The sequence below is a fragment of the Acanthopagrus latus genome, chromosome 19 (genome assembly GCF_904848185.1).
Source record: "Acanthopagrus latus isolate v.2019 chromosome 19, fAcaLat1.1, whole genome shotgun sequence".
NCBI lineage: Eukaryota > Metazoa > Chordata > Actinopteri > Spariformes > Sparidae > Acanthopagrus > Acanthopagrus latus.
The window spans coordinates 16,775,913-16,797,944 of record NC_051057.1 but is presented as its reverse complement, the minus strand read 5'-3'; the positions used below and the strand labels follow the sequence as shown (position 1 = coordinate 16,797,944).

The 22,032-nt window shown below is 43.4% G+C and overlaps 3 protein-coding genes across 6 annotated transcripts; 2 read left to right on the top strand and 1 right to left on the bottom strand.

Moving 5' to 3' along the window:
• Positions 1-153: 153 nt before the first annotated feature.
• Positions 154-8,957, top strand: dync2i1 (dynein 2 intermediate chain 1). 3 transcript variants are annotated; one of them, XM_037078620.1, is made up of 23 exons: positions 154-303; positions 541-594; positions 713-1,382; positions 1,475-1,542; positions 1,650-1,883; positions 1,982-2,047; positions 2,713-2,763; positions 3,059-3,302; positions 3,412-3,514; positions 3,648-3,777; positions 3,893-4,004; positions 4,079-4,173; positions 4,265-4,394; positions 4,515-4,687; positions 4,892-5,054; positions 5,666-5,779; positions 5,903-5,964; positions 6,920-6,971; positions 7,071-7,131; positions 7,437-7,536; positions 7,610-7,741; positions 8,084-8,307; positions 8,397-8,957. In XM_037078620.1, the coding sequence occupies exons 1-23, from the start codon at positions 289-291 to the stop codon at positions 8,566-8,568; spliced, it is 3,225 nt and encodes a 1,074-aa protein (XP_036934515.1). In that variant the 5' UTR covers positions 154-288; the 3' UTR covers positions 8,569-8,957. The 3 variants fall into 3 exon arrangements, with proteins under 3 accessions (XP_036934515.1, XP_036934517.1, XP_036934518.1); XM_037078622.1 differs by lacking the exon at positions 541-594; XM_037078623.1 differs by lacking the exon at positions 1,982-2,047.
• Positions 8,958-9,388: 431 nt separating this feature from the next.
• On the top strand, positions 9,389-17,581 carry wdr97 (WD repeat domain 97). Of its 2 annotated transcripts, none has more exons than XM_037078619.1 (21): positions 9,389-9,527; positions 9,990-10,231; positions 10,320-10,888; positions 10,976-11,097; positions 11,555-12,275; positions 12,362-12,510; positions 12,589-12,819; positions 12,905-12,995; positions 13,080-13,212; positions 13,313-13,383; positions 13,464-13,515; positions 13,613-13,771; positions 14,452-14,598; positions 14,715-14,828; positions 14,917-15,111; positions 15,214-15,408; positions 15,493-15,614; positions 16,181-16,349; positions 16,690-16,862; positions 16,948-17,012; positions 17,092-17,581. In XM_037078619.1, the coding sequence occupies exons 2-21, from the start codon at positions 10,088-10,090 to the stop codon at positions 17,271-17,273; spliced, it is 3,804 nt and encodes a 1,267-aa protein (XP_036934514.1). In that variant the 5' UTR covers positions 9,389-9,527; positions 9,990-10,087; the 3' UTR covers positions 17,274-17,581. The 2 variants fall into 2 exon arrangements, with proteins under 2 accessions (XP_036934514.1, XP_036934513.1); XM_037078618.1 differs by having other exon boundaries at positions 9,402-9,653.
• On the bottom strand, positions 17,579-21,680 carry si:ch73-174h16.4 (leucine-rich repeat-containing protein 14). The gene is made up of 3 exons (XM_037078626.1): positions 21,043-21,680; positions 20,115-20,951; positions 17,579-19,360 (listed from the first exon to the last, which is right to left on the bottom strand). Exons 1-3 carry the CDS (start codon positions 21,318-21,320, stop codon positions 18,793-18,795), a joined length of 1,683 nt encoding a protein of 560 aa, XP_036934521.1. The 5' UTR covers positions 21,321-21,680; the 3' UTR covers positions 17,579-18,792.
• Between the last annotated feature and the right edge of the window lie 352 nt (positions 21,681-22,032).

Below are 22,032 nucleotides of genomic sequence, written 5' to 3'. Positions count from 1 at the left end.
ATTCAATCGTTATGGTAGTTTTAACAACATTCAAACGTTTTCTTATTTAAAACACAAATTTACGGCTAAAGTCGTCTACCGTTGCCAAGGCAACTGGCTGTTGATTCCAGGTATTGCTCTGTTGCTGATTAATAAGCCTGTTGTCAGGCTGAAGTGACGCGATCTCCTTGGTTTCAACTAACTGCGCTTGCGCACTAGAGATTTAGCCATCATGGCGGCGTCATTACAAAAATATGAGCTGATTTTCGGCGATTGAGAAGCATCAGAAATAACAACACAGATGAGAACATGCACAGCGACAAGGTAAGATCTTTATCTTTTAACTTAACCTAGTCGGACCAGCTGGGAACTGTATTCTTTAGCAACTTAGATATTGTCTTGCCCGCCGTGGATGTTATCAAACGTAAGTTATCTCTAAGAGATACACGTTGTCCTGCTAACTAGCATAACTTCATTTGATCTCATTAAAATATGTTTATTATGTCTTTGAATTAACGTAAATATGATCATCCAGTCAACACAAAGAATATATTTATTTAGAAAATAACCAGGGAAGACACATGGAGACCAGCTGACCTGAGAAGACACATCCGGGTAAGTTTTTGAGAGTCTAAGAAAGCATTACAGAAGGAGAGGATCCAAGCTGAATGTCTGTTAACAGACCAAATTACATTTAAATAACATTCATGTAAAGGTATTGTCTTGTCTTTAGGAGGACGGAGGTGGTGATGAGAGAAAGCACCGTGGTGGGGAATCCACAGAGAGACGCCGCAGAGAAGAGAAAGATTCCAGGCGAGAGAGAGACAAGCATAAGGAAAGGGAGAGCACTAGAGAGAGGAGAGATGAGGATGACAGAGACAGATATGCAGATCGACGAAAAGAGGGCTCACGGGACAGGAGAGGTGATAAGGAAAGGGACAGAAGAGATGATAGGGACAGAGAGAAGAGAAGGGAAAGGGACAGGCTAGTAGACGGAAAGAGGTACGAAGGTGATTACAAAGAGAACAGAGACAGAAGGCGAGATAAAGATGAAAAGCACGAAAGAGAGAGGGATAAGGAAAGCCACAGACACAGGGACAAAGAGAGGGAAAGAGACGGAGAGAGACGCCACGAGGAGGAGAGGGAAAAAAGGAGGGAAGAGCGAGACAAGGAAAGAAGGAGAGAAGAACGGGACAGAGAGCACAGGACTGAGAGGGAGAGGAGGAGACATGAGGTGAGCGGAGAAGGAGAAAGAGATCAGATTGAACGGCACGAAAGGGAGAAGAGAGAGCGACATCGAGAGAGAGACAGACGCAAAGACGAAAATGAAGACAAGAGGAATGACAAAGACAGACGCGAGAGACATGGAGACAGAAAGAATTTGGAACTGACGGAGGAAAGAGGTGAGGCCACAAGAGTGTGTAAGCCAAGATTGCCATGTTTATAGGACTGTTATTTCTATACAGGGTCAACATGAATATTTGTCTCATTTCAGAGCACAAAGAAGAACATAGAAGACACAAAGACGAGAGAGAGAGCAGACACAAAGAGAGAGGATATCATGTATGCACCTCCAGTAACTCTGTTTGCATTTTAAATACATGAACATTGTGTGTTAAAGAAGCTGCGTCAAAATCCCCTGGTCCTCATCGGCTATTGCTGTTTCCCAGGATGAAAAGCGGAAGCACGACACTGAATCCAGGATGCACCGGGACTTAAAGGGGACGGGCGAAGACGACAGGCGTCACCGTGGTGACAAAGAGCGAGGAGAACCTGACAAACACAAAGAGAGAAGGCACAGAGAGGAGGAAGAGGAGGAACAGGAAAGAAATCATCACAGAGACAGAACAAGCTCCAAGAAGTCAGCATCTGATAAAAGTCATCAGCAGGAGACTAAAACTGAGGTTTGTATGTGCAGAAGTTGCATGTAGATTCTTTTAATATTGCCACATATGGTTCTTTAATGGATTGTATGATATTTTGTGTCATTTTTGTGATTCAGGATGCAGCAACAGTATCTGAGCAGCAGACAACTAGTGTAAAAGATGTAGGAGACACAGAGGAGCCTGTAAGATGCTCGGTTGCTTTGCTGTGCATTTTTGGGGGTGATCTGTTTTTGCTCTGGCAGTTTCTTATTCCAGCTGATTACTGGCTTAACCTACATTTTCTTTCGCTGCATGAAAACAAGCCATACAGAGTAATGCGCTGAAACTGACATAGATAATCTTGAGCTGGTTGCAGGTGAACTGGTCATGTGAGTTGTCTGCTGTCCGCCCTGCGTGCTGTTCACTTCTCTTCTGCAGTATTTTTCTTCACTGCAGCGCTGAATCACCACAAAAAGCTTCTGCAGTCTTATTTAAAGGCGCAATATGTCCGAATTATAGTTGAAAACACAAGATTAAATAAATCATCAATAGAACGGGACAAATAACTTTTGATTTAATGATGTATTAGTCAGCCTACTGTGTTGCAGAGATATCTACTGAAGTTGGCACGCTAACCAGCTGGCCTGTTCACCAGTGTAAACACCAACACTCCCCTGGTAACCTGTGCTCCCAGTCCTGTCTGCTAGCTGCACAACTAACTGAGCTAACTAGATAATTGCAGCTACAGTTCGCTGTAGTTAGCAGTTACTCTGGTGATATGCTGCTTCCTAACAATTCTTACACATTGCACCTTCAACTATTTAAAATATTTAATAATTCATCCACTTACTGTACATCCTGGCTGCAGGTTGTCAATGATGAGGATTTGGCTGACCCAGAATACGAGGACGACTTTGAGGTAATAATACAGATATTTACTTATGAAAATCATCATATTCTGTGGAACCCAATCACAATTTTGCTGTTCTCCCAACATTTTTGTCTCTTTATTTTTGTTTTTCAACATTCATTCTCTCATTTTTGTGTTACCTTTACATGCTGTAATCGATTTACACTCTTAAGAAACTGGTGAGTATTCACAGCTTTCACGTGTGCATCTTTCTGTATTGTCATTAAATGCAAAGTCTGTGCTCACGGCCATTTTGTGTCAGGGGTGTTGCAGTAATGAGCGATGGGATTTCTCCTTTTTAAAGGATTACGAGGAGGATTTTGAGGAGATGGATGAGAGCGCGGATGAAGGTGAGGACGAGAAGGAGGAACAGCGTTCAGTGGCGGGTGAGGAGGTTGAGGAACTTACAGCGCAAAGGAAAAAAGAGATCGAGGCCATTCAGAGAGCGATGAACGAAGAGAACGAGAGAGTCGGAACAGCTCAGTCCAGACCATCTGGGAGCAGAGAGGTGGAGGAGGAGGACGGGCCTAAATGGTCCCGAGGCACAGGTATTTATTATATTCTATCTTCCCAAACTCTTCTAGCTAAAGCACTATGTGTTATTACATGTTTATGCAGAAGTATAGATATAATGCATCTCTTCTGCTCTGTTAATAGGGTCTGAAAAGAACCAGAGTAGAGCCTCCCAGCGTGGAAAGTTTATCGACTTTGTGGCCGCAAAACAGCGTGAAGTGAGCAAGAAAGTTGCCACAAAACAAAAGTAAGTCTACTTTAATAATATTCATTATAAATGTACAGTTTGAATTCGATTGGATGCTCAAGGTGACTCACTGTTTAAGACTTTCTGATGTATTCTTTAATTTACCTTCAACATGTATTTTTCCTGACTACAGGAAACGCAGCACAGAGCTTCTCCGCTTAATCGATCTCGATTTCTCGATGACGTACTCCATTTTGGATCTGCCACCAGTTAATGAATATGAAATGTATATTAGAAACTTTGGAAAGGCAAACACAAAGCAGGTCAGTGTTCAGTCATGTTGTCTCTTGTTGTTTACACCTACACCTTTAACAAAACTGTAAAAAAAGGGGAAGAAAAATATAGTCCAGTGACGTGTGAAAATGTCGTCCTTGTCAGGCTTACGTCCAGTGTAATGAGGATAACGCAGACCGAGACATCCAGACAGAGGAGATAGCAATGTGTGAGAAGTGGACACAGCATCCTCCGGAGCACAAAGGAGCCTGTGGAGGTAAGAGAAAGCCAGAATTTTTCTTCGATGAAGTCAGTGCATGCGGACTTCAATAACTGTCTTTGTTTTGGCAGATCCGAACCTCTCTCAGGAAGCCGGAGACAAAACCTCGAACGAAACAAACTTTGATTCCAAGCATCTGACGGCATTTCTGCGCTCAGCCTCACAGGTTATCTGTTGTAATCATACACAGACTTCCTACTGTATGAATGTTTTTGTAGCCGAAACTGATGCCTGCTGTCTTTTGTGTCTCAATCAAGGTCATGGTGGTCCTGCTGGAAGAGGATCGAGCTGAGAGTAAATCCCTCAGGAAGCTGAGGTCTCAAACAGACACGCTGTCTTTCAGCGACGGAAGTTTACAGCTCAACACCAAGTTGCCTTTTCTTTATGGTGCGCATACTGTTTTATACAGTTGTTGTGGACCAGTGCAAATGTTCAAAATATGATGTCAAAGCCAGCTCATGCATGGTAGCTCTTCCCGCTGTCTGCAACGTCTCTGGTTAATCACAGGTCGCAGTGTCAGCCTGGTGCACTTCTCGCAGGTCCAGAGGCACACCATGATGTCAGTCCACGGGCCTACGCACAAGCCCAGCGCTGTGCGTCTTGATAGCTGCACTATAATCTGTATCTGGAACATCTGGGAGCCGTCTAGACCTCAAAAAGTCCTCGTCTACGAATCAGAGGTGACATTTTTCATGTTCCTTTTTCATTTAGAGCAAAGGTAGCTGTGATAATTATCTTATTCTTACTTCAAGAACATTTCACAGACTTCAAAACTTAAGATTAACATTCATGAGACCATTTATTTTCATTTTATCAGTTGCTCTGTTTGGCCAACTTGATTGTAGACATGCACAGGTGAACCTTTTTTACACTTACTGCTGCAGGTCCAGTGTTGTTGCTTCAGCCCTGCAAAGTCCATATTGGTGTTTGCGGGCACCTCGGTGGGCTCTGTGGTGCTGTGGGACCTGAGAGAGCACGTCAGTAACCATTACCGCTTGAAGATAGGAGAGGATGAGTGGACTCTCCGACAGCCTACCTTCTCTACTGGTATGTTATAGATGATAGTTCTTTTTATTAGGATAACAGCACAGATGTACAGTAAACTTTCTTTCAGACAGACTTTTTAACCTTTTTAATACTACAGGGAATGTAATTTCATACCTGTTTTGCGGTGAAAAAAAACATCATGAAGTAGTGTCTAGGCCAATGGCAGGATAGAGGAACAAATGTAAGACCTTGGCTGATTACATTTTGAATTCCCTTTATAGCTTTTTTCTTTTGAGTACACTGAAATCAATAACTTTAGATTCTTTTCAAGCCTTACAGGTCATGCTAATTTCCACAACCTTAAACCAAGCATGTGTTTACAGAGCCTTTTTTTCATCTGCCTTTATTTTAAGAGCTCAAAGCCCTTTAATCTTTCAGTCGGCTGTCTTTGCTGTCGTGTCTTTTACTCTGTGCACTGCAATCTCAAGGAAATACATGTCACCAGGCACTAAATGGCAAACATCCACGTGCACAGTATATATGTTGTACAGTGATTGAGTGCAGCCGCTGCCCCATCAGTCACTTAAAGTTCAGAGGCTGTTCTCTTACGTAACAGTGGCGCTGATTCGGTGTGTGCTGATATCCACTCTTTTGTCACCTTGTCACCACAGATGCGGTGATGGCTGGCTCAGGCCATTTCTCATGTGTGACGTCGGTAGAAGTTGTGCCCTCTGCTGCAGCCGGGGGGCTGCAGTCAGAGGTCCCCCTTTTGGCATCTGAGGAAGGTATGGAATGGGGGTAGGAGTGCCGAACCCATTGATGAGGATCATGTGTATCATTTTATAAACGTGAGATATGTTTTTGACAGTTAGTTTTATATTAAACTGTTATTCTGTTCCATAATCCAGAGTCGTCGGGATTGTCATTCCAGCTGGCTTCTCTGGACGAAAGCGGGGTTTTAAATTTCTGGGTAGGTTGCGCAACATTGTAGCACATAAACAGTTCATATTTTTATCTGCAGCAGAGGTTTTTCTAGCTGTGGGGCATCCCTCACCAGGTGGGAGGGGAGGGGGGGGGTTCAAGGAGGCCGAGATGGATATAGGTGAGGTGAAAGTGACAGGTGCATGCCTGTGTTAGCAAAACAACAGGAGGTGAGTTACTGCAGTTTGGCCTGATGACTTGGCCCTGCTCATCAACAGGGTCAGCAAGTGCAGCACAAGTAACTGCAGCACACAACTCATGGAGGCAGTTGAGGTACTTTCAGAACCATTAAAATGCTAGATTGCTGCAGTTTGAGGCAAAAATCACCCTTTTTAGAGTTAAAATTTAGTGAAATATAAACACACAGACATGGTGCACATGTTTCAGATTCAGTTTGACTTACATGTCCAGGCGATCTCTTGTTTTCAGTTGTCACATTGCAAATAAATATATGTAAATCTGCTAAAAGTCATGGAAATAAGATGCTTACCTATACCTCCAGAACTTGCTTGAGAATTATTAAATTTAAACATTTTTCTTCATCATCAAAGACATCCATCCACTGATGTCTGTACATCGGTGGATATTTTGTAAAGAAGAGCCACCAATAAGTAATTCAGCATACTATTAATGCCATATTTTGACCAAATATCAGCAAATTGTATTCCACAGCTAACTCTCTGACTCCATGTCACCCCTTTTGTTTACATCCCCCCAAATTACTGGAACTGTAAATTTCAGTGTAACTAAGGCAAGAGGTAATGACAATATTAACAAAATCCATTAACTAAGGCTAAGAAGGCACTCTCAGTTGTCATCTGCCCATTTACATTCAGATATTTGCCCTGTGTTGAAAACCTGTATATTGGGTGACTTGTTTCCCCACACAAACAATTAAGCTATGCCATGATGGACCGCCATGTCTTCCTCTTCGTGTCCTTTAGGTGGTGGTGGAACTCCCGAAAGCCAACGAGGCGGGCTCCCCAACAGATCTCGGTACGGCAGTCACGTTTTAGAGCACGAACATGCTCAGCTTTCTCGCACATGCTGGGCCCAGCTTCAGCCTCCCTCTTGTTCTCTCCCTCTCTCTCGCAGGTCTCAGGCCTGGGGGCAAAGTAAAGTTACTCCACAGCTCCTCCCTCCTCACCGTTGAGAGGTGAGATTGATAAATAGCTGGCGATGATCATCCGTCACTGCCAGCTCAAAATACCCCACAATGTCTTTGCCCAGCGGAACACAGCTGCTCAGTCGTGGTCATTTGATCTTGTTTGTTATGTACCGTGGGGTGTTGTTTGTGTCACCTCAACGTTTGATGGGAACATATCTGTGGTCATATTTGTGCAGTGTGAATGTGATGCAGTGTCGTGTTCCGCTGTTGCACAGTTTGTTTTAGGCTGGGAATGTTGTGACCTTTCACCTCTGGTTTGGCTTTTTTTCCCCCCTCCGTCTCCTGGCTCTCAGGGTCTCACCACGAGATGCAGCGAAAACAGGGCCGTCGCAGACCCTCCATTTAAAGTTCCTTCCAACGGACTCCAATCATTTCTTTATCGGCACCAACATGGTGAGCATAATCCCAATAACAGTTGGGTTGTTTTGTCATATAGTGACAGTGTATTGATGTAATTTCTGTCCAGGGTCTGGTCAATCATGGAACGAGTCACAGTTTGAAGGCTCCACCAAAGTTTTACAGGTTTCAGGAGGCTGGAATCCGACCTGTCGATGTCAGCGCCATCCACTTTTCTCCCTTCGTTCAGCACATGTTCTTGGTGAGGGTGTTTTTTGGTAATAAGCTGACTTTTGTTATTTTGGCACGTCATTGGCCAAACAGGCTTTAAAGATATCTGCATGAACCCTAGTTACAGCTAAGGACAAAGAGGAGCAGTGGTCAGTGATTTGCTGCCCCCAATGTTTTGGGAGCAACTTAGGAATTCTGGCCATGTTCTACAAATTATCCCTTTCATCAATTTCAGCAAATACCAATACACCAATACACATACCTCATAGGGCAGACAGGGCCAAATTCAACACAGCATCATTTAAACAAAAACATATCAAACTGCCATAGACATAAAAGAGAAGCTGAAATCTTCTTTGCGTCTTTATTCCAGGTGGGCTGTGGGGACGGCAGCATCAGGCTGCACATAGTCAGCCAGGAGCAGCCTGTTGCAGAGTGGAACAACAGTACAGCTGGTGAACCAGTGGTCTCACTGCAGTGGGCCCAAACCAGACCAGCAGTCTTCTGCGTGCTCGATGGAGCCTCCAACCTCCACATATGGGACCTGCTGAAAAACGACACCGAGCCTGTTGTCACCGAAAGGATACACTCTGACAGGTAACACCAGCCAGACATGATGGATGATTTTGAGGTATTTCAGTTCTGTTGTACTGATATGTGATGTACACGCTCTGCTCTCTTCTCAGGCTGGCAGCCATGGCGGTGTTTGGAGACTCAGGACAGCAAAACACATATTCAGGGATAGCACTGGCTCGGGAGTCAGGAACGATAGAAATGCACTATTTCACAAGAGGTTTCACCGCACCTGTTCCTGAAGAAGAGGAGAAGTTGGAGAGAATGGTGACTGAGGCCTTCTGAAACAACGCATCGTGTAGATAGACTGATGTTTGTGTTTGGATCAGACAATGTATTTTTTTAACTCCGGTACAGCATGAAGATCAATTTATGAATATGTTATGAGTCCTGTTGTAAAGTGTGTCATACTTCGATTCAGTGTGTTTATTCTCTTAAGTTGATGACACATGTCTAGAGAGATATTATATTAGCTGAAGATTGTTGCTGAACACCAAAGATCCTCCATAGAGCCCTAATTTGTTTATTATCCTCCATAAATACATTATAAGAAATATAATGTAAATGTTTGTCGATGTAAATATTTGTACTGTTTGATACTCACACTGCTTTATGTAAAATTTGTAAGGTATTAACAAGTTACATTTTTGTACAATAAACTGAGTATATCTGTAGCTATATGTTATGTGCATCTGCCTTACCCCAGTTTAGTTATCACATGCTTAGCCAGGGCTATACCCAAGATTTTAGAAATGTAGATGCCACAGTACAGAAAGATCTAACATGACACACAGAAAACAAAATATCCAAAATATGTTGATCATTTGGTGTAGTATCATTCTTATTTTATTTAATTTGATAAAGCAAATTGTCTAGTAAAGAACATACATCCCAAATTTCCAGGAAAAAAAGGCAAATTGAAGGCATGACTTCAGTCTCCTCGATGTTTGACCTGATTAACTACAAGGTGAGAGTGTTATGTTGTTCAGAAAAGACGAGAAACGTTGGAATATTGAGTGAAAAAAACATTTTGTTGTTGATATCAGCTGTGCGACCTGCAGCCATGGATGTAGCCGAGCAACCCGTTGCCTAGCAACACAGCCTGAGCTCTTGACGTCGGGTGCTGAGAGAACAAACTTTGAGCTAACTTACGATAGCTTTGTTAATTGTTTTAGCTAAATACACTCACATGGATGAAAAGCATACTGCCGTATCCGGGCTATATAAACACTGGGTGGATGAAGGTAAAAAGGAAAGTTTGACTTAGTTTAGCCAACTTTAAGGCGGATATCAAACGTCATAAATCTTTAACATTATAGAAGACCTAAGGGATGTTAGCCAAGCTAGTCTTTAGCTCAGAGAGCTAAAAGGTGAGTTGTGTTTGTTCCTTGTTCATTTATATAATGATGACTTGAGTTAAAAAGAAGACATTCCACTAGATTACTTGTATTGATTATAGTAGGTTTCACAGTTAATAGGATTATGTCAGTGTAATCTATTACATTGTGTTAACTACTCTTTTTAAAGCAGAAAATGATTTTCTGATTTTTTTTGCTTTATTGGTTATTTCATTCTTTCATATTGGTTAATTTAGTCATGTCTTGTAACAGCATTTCTAACTTTGTTTTGCTATTATAATCATTTTATGAAGTTGCCTTTCTCTTTTTTCTGTTTTTTTTTTTAATTTAAAATTTTATTTTTTTTAGAGTGCCCGGCACAAGTAAATGTCACACAGCCGTCAGCAAAGAAGACGATTTTGTTGCAGAATGGTCAATGAATGAGTCCAATGTAGAGAGCGGTGAAGATGGTGGCCCCAGGTGAGGTGACAGGAGCAACAACAGTTGTCCTCCCCACCCTGACACTGCTGTCTGGGAATGGGACTTCAAATGGGTGTACACTTGGAGGGCAGACTTTGTTTAAGCAGGACATGAAGCGAGCTACAGCCAAGGTAGACCGTGTCGACATGATGCATAGTTGCTTTGATCAATTTCAGAGGGTCTGAACACCATCTGTGTTTTCCCTGTGTCTGACTCTAGGTAAAGAGAAAGCAGCATGTATTCACTCATGGCCTCCATCACCTGCATCACCTTTCCTGTGACAGCCCTGTGCATTTCATGATGTATTCTGATGCTGCTGGAGCGTTCATTAGCCTCCATTCAGACAACACAGCTTCCCTTTACAACGCTGATGGCCAGAAGATGACTTCCATACCGCACCTGCCCTTCATGGGCCTGACTGCCACACAGATCACTGGCTGGCTTGTAGGTTGGGGCCCAGGGCCTGTCCTCACACTTCTGGACAGTGAGTTACACCTTCTGGATGCTGCTCCCGATGCCCTGGACATCTGTGTGTGTCAGGCTGCAGAACATCCAACAGAGTTGGTAACTGCAGGTGTGGGGAATGTTTGTGTGTGGTCCGTGATGCTCATGAGGTGTAAAATGAAGATACAGGAGGGACTGCAGCATAGCACATTCACTCTCATGGCATTGGCTCCTCCACGATCTGACAGGCCCCACAGAGCCTTCGTCGTGTGCGGGCGGGTTGTGACGGTGGTCGACCTCAATGCTGGGAAGGTTTTGGAGCACAAGAGGGATCTCTGCTCACGGTGTGTACGGAAGAATGTCATGTGATTGCAAGAGTTTTTTTTTTGTTTTGTTTTTTCTCATAAACATTAACAAGCTTTGTTTTACAGAGATATCACCGCGATGGTGTTCTGCTCTCAACAGGACTGTTTGATCATTGCAACTGAAGATCTGTCCATCAGAATATGGGGTCCAGATTGGGAATTACGGGTGGCCTTTGTTGGACATCACGGTAAAGTCCCAATGTTTTTCTGCACTCTTTTTGTCCTTCTTTATGATTGTACTTCATTTTGCGACTCATCAACACACGACATTACTGATCAAATACTCAATTAGGATTTAATTAAGAAAAAAGAAATTTAGCCATTATGTTGACAGATATTCTAGTTGGGATATGATTAACGATGAATGAATTAGTGAATGATAATGTTTGCATCACGATTTTTATTTATACTGTTCAAGTCTGTACCAAACATAGATATCTTACAGCTTCTCAAGCAAGATATGAAGGCAAGGGTATCTCTGCAGCAGTTCAGTGCTTTGTTATAATATTTTTTTGGTTCACATTTCACCTGTATCAAAAATGGCATTTTCTGCAGTAATGCTGTTGCACATGGCCATATTGTGATTCTGATGATAATTCAATTATTTTTGCATTCTTAGTCCTAGTTCTGTCTCTTTGTTTCCAGGAGTGGTGAACTCACTGTTCTACTGCCCTCCATTAAGCATGCTGTTCTCAGCCTCTGTGGATTTTACGTTTCGTTGCTGGAACATCGAAGAAGGTGATGTGGTCGAGTGCATCCACACAGAGCAGAAACACCCTCCATTGTGCATTGGAGGCAACAGAAAGGGAGACACTTTCTTCTCCTTCTCTAAGCAGGGAGTTGACTTCTGGACCATCAGAGCCTTGTACACCCTCCACTGTGAACTCAAAGGGGATGAAGGAGCCCCACTGAGACAAATCCTAGTTTCCCCCTTCCCTGCTCCTTACCCTAAACGAGTGCTCTGCCTCAGCGGGGAAAGCAATATCACACTTGTGGCTGCAGAAACAGGAACAGTGTTGACCTATTTCAAGGCAAAGCAGAGGATTTTGTGTGCTGACTACTGCCTGCAAAAAGAGATTCTGCTGGCTCTGACTGAGACAGGTACAGTGCTCCAAGCCAACACGCTCACTAATCCAATCACTTTGATGCAAGAGTGGGAGGGGAGAGGCCAGGGGCCTTGGCGTCCGAGGGACAATATGACTGAGCATGATGCCAAGAATCTGCCCATCCCTGGCCAGGCATGCTGCTTGGTATTATACAGTTGCCTGGCTGAAACACAGGCAGCTTTAGAGGAGTGGAGGAGTTTGCAGGAGAGTCGAGGATGCATTCACAGGAAGAAAGCGGCGCTAGATGATGCCAAGAATAAGTGAGCAATTCTTCTACTTTCAGGAAATATGTGTACAAATATTTTTATTTCACCAAATGTGATTGCACTTTTGTGCTTGAGGGCAGGTTTTTAATCATTCTCGGCCAAATTGGAGGCTGTGTGAGTGTTGTGAAGATGCATGATGGGAAGGTCTTATACCGTACTGCAGCACACCATGGCCAGAGAGTTACTGCAGTACAGGTTCACCCTGAAAATGGCTACCTGCTCTCCACAGGTATTTTCAACTTTGCTGTCTTTATCGCCTTTGAATTCTTGTCAGTGTTACACAACAGCTTTACCCCAATTCCCTCAGGTGAGGACATGCACGTGGTGGTGTGGAGGGTGAGCCCTTATGTCCAGGAGTGTCTCAGCCAGCAGCTGAGCCTGCACTGTGACCAGCCTCTAGCCTACCTGGCAGCGCTGGCTCCCCAGCTGGCCCTGGCGTTTCAAGAGCGCAACAGTGGCACCTACAACCTGATGCACTTCAACACAGACAACCACAGCAGTCATACAACCAAGGACGGACATTTAGACCCATTCACAGGTCATAAAACAGTAACAAATCAAGATGAGTCCATTGTTTGTTTATTGTTTGTATGTGTGTGAGTGACTGGCCTCTTATCTTGCAGGATTGTGTGTGTGTCCTGATCTAGACATTTTTGTCTCCAGCAGCCTGGATGGGACAGTGTGTGTGTGGAATGAGGAGAGTCAACTTCTTGCGTAGGAGCTCATTTAAATACAAAAGTCATACAGTATTTAAGTATTACAAGTTTATTTGTTTGAATGTGTCTGTGACTCTGCCAGCACACTACAGCTGAATGCAGTGCCCGAGTGTCTGACTTACGGTGGGTTTGGAGGGGAGCTGTTTCTTGGCATCAGAGGAGGTCTGTACAGAATGAATTGTGCAGAGTTCCTGCCACACAGCTACCAACAAATGGTAACTATTCAGCTCTACTCTCACAAAGAATTGTTAAGACATTTTTAACCAAAGCTGCAAAATATAATCAAGTGTCTGTGCAATCTTGTTCTGTTTCCAGCTTCTTTATACTTATTCTGCCGAGCCTGTCCCGGACTTTCCTATCATCGAGAATACAGAAAAGAGAATAAAGTAAGATGTATTGATATTATATTCAAATAATAACTTAAAACAGTGACCAAATAAGCTATGAGCAATATTGGCGCAAACAGGAATGTGAGTCCAGACACAGATGAGGGAGAGGATGACACATGGAGACAGAAGGTATGTGGATTAATAGGTTTTAAGACATGTAAGTGGCACCATGAAAAGTGTCTGCAAATGCCTTGGTGAAAAATCTTTTCCGTCTATCTCGCTCCAGGAGAATGAGGGCTTAGTGATCTCGAACAAGGACGTAGCTGCACTCCTTGAAGGCTCAGTGAAATGCAAGAAAGGGAAGCCTCCCAGTACGAAGGCTACCAAGAAAGAGGCTTTTGATCGCTACATGAGGATGATATATAGGCTCCCGCCCAGGATTGAGGTTCCTGTATTTTCCTTCCTTCGCTTCACCTGCTATTCAATACTTGACCAACTTGCATTTAATACACTGTGACAGTCTGAAGGTGGCGACTTTGTGCATCGGCTTAAAGGACAAGTCAACCAAAAGTGACAATTCAGTCACAAACTTCTCACCCTCATGCTGAGGGAAAGTTGCGTGAAGTTTTGTGTTACTCAAAACGTTTCTGGAGCTTCACAGTAAAACTGCACTGCAGCATTCTCCTAAATAACTAAAGTAGATGAGTCCATTTAACTCATTCCACTTAATCCAAGTCTCTCGAAGTCCAGAGATTCATCATTGATTTTGGAAGACATTTTTTACACCCTTTCTAAAACCAAAATCATCACTGTGGCTGCCAAGCTGAAACCAGTAGCTCACACCTCCACTGAAGTGGGTGCACAAACTTGACCGTATGTTGAGGGTGGTGAAGCTCCAGAGATGTTTTGTAGACTTTGGACTTTAACCCTACTTTCCATCACCAAGGAGGTGAACAGACGATAACTGAATTTTCGTTTTTGGATGAATTTATCCATTTAAAGTTTTAATATGACACTAATTTCAGTATATGAAGATGAAACACAAATCATTTTGTGTCAGTGTTTTGCACATTTTTGTTTTGCAGAGTGAAGTATATCAGTAATAGCATAATGCTGTGTTTTCAGATTGATTTCGAGGAGTCGTTTGACCCAAACAAACTTCCAATTTATCCTAAACCATGTGATGACAAGCCCCGTAACCTCCCTGAGATAAAAGAGGAAGTCGTCCCTGAACCTAAATTAAACATCCCTGTGATTGTGGAGAAAAAGACGGTAAAAACTGTTAGCATGATGAGCAAAACCTCATTCTAAGTCATTTTGGATTTTTGTCACAAAAATTTAAAATAATATGTATGCATGTGTTGAAGCAATGTTGTCTTTTTCTTTAGGTGCAGGCAGAAAAGCCTCCAGCAAAAATCTATAAACGAAAGACCTTGATGAAAGTCAAGCCAAGGCCTGTTGTCATACCCAAAAAACCCGTCATCGTGGAGCAGGATGAAGAGGTAAGAACATTTTTGTCTTAACTTGAAGCGGCAGCTCTCATTTTTTTGTGCATTTGCTGTATATGCATGTTTGCTATTGCCCTTGTAGCCTCCAGAGATAATTCCGCCAGTGGAACCACCCAAACCCAGAACTCCAACTCCTCCTCCAAATCCAACTCCGCCTCCTCGCTTTTCGAGAGCCCCGACACCGCTTCCACAGCGGGAACCCAGCCCTGAGATGCTGACGTTCCTCATACAGTTTGCAGAAGCAGCCTGGTTTAAAGAGCTGTATCCTGATAAAAAGGTAGCCTTTGTCATACATACAGAAACATTGTATACATCTGAGGTTTAATCAGGAAATTATATGACAAGTAGAAGTTGAGCTCCGCTGTCTCTGTGTATGCAGTGCATCCCGAGCTCCCTGTCTCCAGAGGACTTCTCCTTGCAGCTGCTGGGCTGTCTCGACACCTGCAGCGCTGCATGTAAAATGGAGCTCCTCGCTGCATTGCATGCACTGCACAGCCAGGGACTCCTACAGAACACAGACAAACTTTACCAAGGCCTCACTGACTTGCTAACTAAGTTTGTTGGACCTCACATGGTACTGTATGTGCAGCATCAAGATTGCCACTGTGCATTTTAAGTGGTAGGTGTGTCAAATTGTTATTTTCTCTGTGTGTTTCAGTCACCCGTGGAGCAGACTGTGCTCGTTGAGATGTTAAATCTGTTGATGCATCTTAAACCTGCCAGCTGTGACCTCGGGAAAAAGCTGCTCGCTCTTATGACTTTTAAAAAACTGGGTCTCCGGTGAGTCCATCAGTGTTGAAAAAACAATGAATGACAACACAAGCCTATTAAGCTGCTAAAATCGATATTTTTAGAATATTAATATGTTAAGTTAAAGTGGTATCAATTAATCAGCAGAGCTATAGCTCATTTTTTAGCTGTCCTAATTCACTGTGTCAATTCGCTCCTGTAGCTGAATTCATGGCCTCAGCAGGCAGCTGTTTTAAGTGAAAAAGCTGTAAAACCCCATTTTATACCACCCGCTGAGCCCAAGACAGCAGACAGACACAATTAGAGACTAGGTGGTGAACAGAGTGGAAGATTTAGAAGCTACAGAGCCAGATAACTCCCTGAGGCGTTAGTAGAGGCCAGAAACAGAACTAAAGGAGAGTGAATATTGGTTGATATTCATCAACTAAACAAATAGTGAGTGATAATGTTGCTTCATGTCTGCTGGATGTGTGAATAATCAGCTGTTTGCTACCATGTTTTCCTGCCCCAGAGTGGCCAATAAAGAAATAGAAACTGCATGTGAAAGAAATTTAAACAAAATGAAAATTGGTATTGTCTTGTTGTTCTGTCACCAGTGAAACAGTGCTGCACATGCTGACTACATTAGGGGTAAATGAGGTTGAGCAGTGGTTGTGGCCTGAGCTGGAGAGCTGGGACTCGGAGCGGCAGGACCCCTCTGACATCTGGAAGAGCCTCCATGACAGAGCAGATCGTTGGCTGGAGTTATGGATCTCCAAATACAAAGTAACAAAGACATTTAAATGTTAATCTCTCTACCGGCTTTAACTTTTGTGAATTTATGGGAAAAAAAATGGAACATCTTTCGCAATCATCATCACCATCACCATCCATTAGAGTATTTTTGAGTGTGACAAAAGGACAGAACAGGTGTTTGAAAACTGAGAGGCTCTCCTTCTGTGAATCAGCTCCCTGCCGCTTCTGATGTCCTTTACTGTGACCTTAACATGAGAGGACATGAGTGAGCTTGTCACAGTGTTGGTCACTGGCATGTTGTCGCGTCTGGTTTTGGCTTGCCACTCTAAGTGATTAACTGCTCTCCCTCCCTCCCTTTCCACGCCACCAGGAACATGACAGGTATCTGTACCTCAGGAGCACAGAAAAGTGGAAACCACCAAGTTTCGGCATGGTGGATGTGCTGAACTATTTCTGCTCCGTCCGAAAAGACGAATACAGAAAGGCCCAACGTGTTGTACCTTCTAACCGCAAAAACACTGTGGTTTTGCCCCTGTACGACTGGTATGTAAACATCATGTACGCACAGTAGATTTTTCTGCAAGTGTCTACTATGGTTTTAATCTAATCTAACCGTCTATTTTTGTAGTAGTTCTCAACCAATCCTTCGTCTAGGAGAGACTTACACCATGGCCAGGGTGTCCAGGCCAACAGGTGAGATTTACATTTACTGAGACTTATGATTTGTAGAAATCTACTGGTTTATAACATCTGGTGTATTCCTGTCATGCAGGTTCAACTCTGCCTCCGCTGAGAAATCGCCCCTCCCTCACACGCTTTCCCAATTTCATCTCTTTGCCTTTCTCTCGGGTCACTCTTTTCCCCTTCCGTGTCTACTCAGACGAGGACTGGGTGAGGGTCTCAACCCGCCGCTACTTCTTCCTACACCAGTCATACGTAGACTACTACAGATGATGCCTCTTTCTCAAGTCTGTAACACCTCATGTCACCTCAACAGTAGATGGTTAAAGCAAATAAGAGGCTTAGTCTTGGGTTGTTCTTTTCATAAAGCACAGATTTTTATGGAGTAGAAAGTATTTTTTGAATTGGTGCTACATGACCAGAGAGAGCAGACAAAATAGGCTGTGATATTCACTCGTAGAAAACCTACAACAATCAGATTTTACATCGGACCAAGTAAGCAGAGTTTGCCTTAAACAAACATGAGTCATGTAACAAACATTGTTCATAGTTTTGACAATTAAATTACCCTTGAAACGTTGCTTTAGGACCGATTTATTGTGTGACAGTATGAAAATGCATTCATGTGGTACAAGGCTGATTTGGTACAGTCTTTTCCTGATAATGCTGATTGTTTATGATTCAACATAGAAATTGAGTTAATAATAAAAATAAGACCTTAGTAAACCTGAACATTTTAAAACAGATATCCAAGAAATACAGTATAACAAATATGTAAAGCAGAACAGCACAATGTACATTACTTGGTAAATAAAGCAGAAGAACACGCAGTTCATTGGTTTGCATATTTAAAAAAATGTAACGTGTTCACTTGTTATTTCAGGAAAACTATGCAAACTTAGCAAACACACATTATAAAAAGAAACTACAGTCATACTTGCAGTTAGTTTTTGGTTGATGAATTGTAGAATATACATAACATGCTGTATCTGAAAGTCTGTCCTGTGTAAATACAGTACTGGTGACATTTGTGAAAGGCACGAGGGCTGTGATCCTGTGATCTTTAAATCAGAGGGACATTCATCGTTTATAAATAATCATTTTGGTACAAAACCAGCACTGACGCATGAGCAACAACTGAATCTATACAGCAAACAGGTGAACTTAATAAGTAGTATAGCACCATTGTATTGAAGAATGGCTGTTTGCAGCTGCAACTAAAGATTATTTTAATTTTTGACTAATCTGCAAATTTTGGCTATTAAACTATTAGATCAATGTCAGAAAATGATGACTAATGTCATCTGGATGACTTCCTCAAATGTTTTGTTCACAACACAAAAATATTTATAATACTGTCATAGAGGAGTAAAAAAAAAACAGATATTGATTATCAAAGTAGGTGCAGATTAACGTGATAGCTGACAACTAATTGATTAATTGTTGCAGCTCTCTTACGGCCTCCTCCTTGCGTCAAAAAATCTTATTATTATTATCTTATTTATAAAGACGTGTCATTTTCCGATCATTTTCCTGATGACAAACCATTTCTTTAAAGACAAAGACTTCCCCCGACCCAAACTTTGTGTAACTACTCCTTTCATTCAATTTGGAGGTCTGCATTGTATTGAGTGTCTTGCTACTTTGTTCCGGTTATCTGTATTTATAGAAAGCGTTACTGAATAATGAATCCTTTATATGAGACAGGTGGTGATAATGATGATAGTTTGATTGTCAGGTGTATCTACATTGCTCTGGCGTGTCGGTGAGCAAACTAAAAAGCACCTCTTCTCTAGTCCACCAAGTCTTTATCATAATTCAGCAGGTCGCATGTCAGAAAGAGGTCAGAGCGTCCGCCATCTATCAGCACCCTCTTGAGCTGACTGCTGGTTGTGTTGATGTCTGTGGCTTCATCTAGTGGCCAGTCTAACAGCTGAGCGCTGGAGGGCAGGTCAGGAAGGCCTGGCTGATAGTCTTCCAGCGGATTTGGGTACAGTAAGTGACGGAGGGAGGGCATTCTCCCAGCCATCCTCACCAGGTCCATGAGGCCTGCCATGGAGAGAGGGTTCAGGGCCAAAGCCAAGCTCTTGAGTGCCCAGCAGCCTCCCAACGAGGGCAGCAAGAGTCCCAGCAGGCCATCGGTGAGGCCACAGCCGCTCAGAGAGAGGTGCTGCAGGCTGCTGGAAGCCTGGGAGAGGAGGCGGCGGATGGAGGGGAGGGTTGTTTCATCCACATGGTTCTCGCTTAGATCCAGCTGCTGCAGCGTGGAGGCATGATGGCTGCAGGACAGATAGGCGAGGTCGGCCGGGCTCAGGCTCAAATATGGCAGCTCCAGTATTTCTAGAGGCTGAGGCAGCGAGCTGTGACAAGAGAAGGAAGAACGGATCATTTAAATATTCATTAGAGAGGTTTAATAGTGTTTCTATCTCTAATCTCATAATCCTGAATAAAACTGTTAAGGCCTCATCAATATTTTTTTTCCGGTGACCTCGATTTTTCGGAACTTCTGTGCTATGAATAAAGGCATCAACAGATCATGTTCTATGAAACGGACATCACATCATAACTCATGTTAAATGGGGACCTGCTGTTTGTTTGTGTTTGTCATCAGCCTGTATTTAACGACAAAGGACACATTTTCTCCCTGCAATGACACACTGCTACATGTGTGGGATTTACTGACGGAGATCCAAAGCCGTCATATCCAAATCCTGCACACTGGATCTTTAAGTGAGAGATTAGGGCTCTGATTTGTTATATTCTTCATGGATTAAACTGCTGATTATTAATTAGTTGTTTACAATCAAAAGCCTAACAAATTTTAAAAAACTAAACTACACTTATACTTACTATACTTTAAAGGATGTCACCAGCAAATAATCGTGATTTTTTTTCAACAATGTCTTTAACAGCTAATCGAATATCAAGAAAGTTTCAGATTGATTTTCTGATCAAACAAAAAAAATGTTATTTTTATATTTATTAAAACGTCAGAAAAAAAAAATTCATTTCATTTTTACACTATATGAGGGATAGTATTTCAGAGGGTATTTTTCATAATCAGCAGAAAAATGTGATACTGAGCCACTATGTATGTGGGGGATAAGTTCATACCTGAGCAGCACACGGAGCTGTCCAGGCAGGCGCAGAGCGGTGAGGCTGAGCCGTCGCAGCTCTTGTAGCGTCGTCAGACCCTGAGACAAGTCCCTCAGGGCCTCCTCCTGCCCAGGGTGATCTCTGCGAAAGTCCAAGTTACAGTAGTGCAGGCGAAGAGAGTTCAGAGCTGGGAAGGTGGAGAGCAAAGGCAGCAGCTCAGCCAACCCAGCCACCCCGAGGTTGCTGTAGCGGACATCGATGCCCAGAAGCCCCTGGCGAGGCAGGAGGTCCAGCAGGGTCCTGATACTAGACACTGAAATTTCCTCCACGCGCAGATATCTGCACTGAAGCTTGAGGGGCCCTGTTGTATTGAGAGCCACACGAACGCGCTCCCAGGAGCGAGCATTCACAAAGAGATCAGCTCTCACATGAACCAACACATCACTGTTTACACTTTCTGTCTCCTTCATGCTGCCTCCTGAACCTGCCACTGCACTCTCTCTCTTCCTCTCCATCTCCATCCTCCTCCTCACTCCTTTAATCACCTCCTCTTCGCTCAGAACCCCACATGATTTCCAACTCAGGTCCTTATTATCTGTGCTCTCCCCATCCCCATTGGGCGCCTTTCCCCTCTTCCACTGTCCCCTCTCTCTTTTCACATCTTTCTCTCTCTCCAGAGCGGAGAACCTCTTCCTCTCCCGCTCTCCCTCTCTCCTCTTTGCCCTCTGAGCTCCAGCTCTGGCCTGGACAGCCATGGTGCAGAGAGCTACAGTGAGAGACCAGCCTCCCATGGGGTCCCCCATCCCTCCCTCATCTCCCTGCAGCCCACACAGGTCCAGCACTTGCAGGGCATATCTAGAAGAGAGCAATGAGAAGGAAGCACGCTTTAAAACATGATTACAGATCGTGATCCAAAAACAAGTAAGAGTATTAAACTACTTCTTACCTTTGGTCCGACAGTCCCCTGACAACTGCAAGTAACAGAGCCTGGATGCAGAGTCGATTTGGCGCAGTTTGTCCTTGTTTCCTCCTTCCGCCGACACGCAGCGTGCGTTCGGGCCACCTCTGCACCAGCTCGCCCACAGCCAGCGGTCTGCAGCCGGCGAAGGCGGCCTCCAGCAGCGGTCTGTACAGCTCTCTGGGCACCCACCTGAGCCAGCAGGGTGACGCGCTGTGGTCACTCACCACCTCCCTGGCGCAAATGCTCAACAACGAAAGCACCATTTCGAAAAAGCGTTTTGGGCTTTTTTTTTTTTAAGAAAAAAATAAATAAATAAAAATCCCTAAATAATGTCGCGTCTTTGCGAAAGAAAGAGGCTCTTCACGTCTGAGAGTTCGTGAGCTAGCTAGCTGAAACTAGCCCCACCGCTAAGATTAATTTTATGACAGAAACTTGACGCGGTCTTGTAAATCCCCAAAAAAGATTTTTAAACATCATCTGATAGGGATTAATAACAGTAACGACGAGTGGAAACCTTTGGCAGGTGGAGTATTAATCGCTGGCGGATCATGTTAGCTAGCTGCTCAGACTCTGACTGAGGAAGCTGCTGCTGGAGGAGTGTTTACATCTTACACCGACGCAGGCTAGTGACGTATTACGCAAGGGCGAGACGTCATCAGTGTTCAGCCTCATTCAGCCTTTTGCACCTGTTCTTGTGTTTTTGTGCCTTTTATTCATGATTTCATGCAGTTATTAAGTATAAAAGCTTTTTTTTTTTTTTTACCCCCCCTTTTACCATCATCTAGTAGAGTCTGATCAGTGATTTGTTCATTTCAGCAGGTTTTATATCCCTTGGGAAGAGGCATCTATTTAAGGAGATGATACTGGGAAAACATTTTGACTTACGCAACAATCACAACATGGGTTTCAACTTTAGTTCGGCTGTTACACTTGCTGATCAAGCACTGTCATTGCTGACAAGTTTAGCTCTCGACC

What these genes read in the sequence shown, in the direction of transcription:
- dync2i1 (XM_037078620.1), top strand. An exon ending in CAAGTTGCCTTTTCTTTATG is followed by an intron (nt 4,395 to 4,514) that starts GTGCGCATACTG and finishes GGTTAATCACAG; the next exon opens with GTCGCAGTGTCAGCCTGGTG. An exon ending in GAAAGGATACACTCTGACAG is followed by an intron (nt 8,308 to 8,396) that starts GTAACACCAGCC and finishes CTCTCTTCTCAG; the next exon opens with GCTGGCAGCCATGGCGGTGT.
- wdr97 (XM_037078619.1), top strand. Translation starts at nt 10,088, where the DNA reads ATGGTGGCCCCAGGTGAGGTGACAGGAGCAACAACAGTTGTCCTCCCC. An exon ending in TTTAAAAAACTGGGTCTCCG is followed by an intron (nt 15,615 to 16,180) that starts GTGAGTCCATCA and finishes TTCTGTCACCAG; the next exon opens with TGAAACAGTGCTGCACATGC. An exon ending in GTTTTGCCCCTGTACGACTG is followed by an intron (nt 16,863 to 16,947) that starts GTATGTAAACAT and finishes CTATTTTTGTAG; the next exon opens with TAGTTCTCAACCAATCCTTC.
- si:ch73-174h16.4 (XM_037078626.1), bottom strand. Translation starts at nt 21,320, where the DNA reads ATGGTGCTTTCGTTGTTGAGCATTTGCGCCAGGGAGGTGGTGAGTGAC. An exon ending in AGGGGACTGTCGGACCAAAG is followed by an intron (nt 20,952 to 21,042) that starts GTAAGAAGTAGT and finishes GCTCTCTTCTAG; the next exon opens with ATATGCCCTGCAAGTGCTGG. An exon ending in CAGCTCCGTGTGCTGCTCAG is followed by an intron (nt 19,361 to 20,114) that starts GTATGAACTTAT and finishes CTCTTGTCACAG; the next exon opens with CTCGCTGCCTCAGCCTCTAG.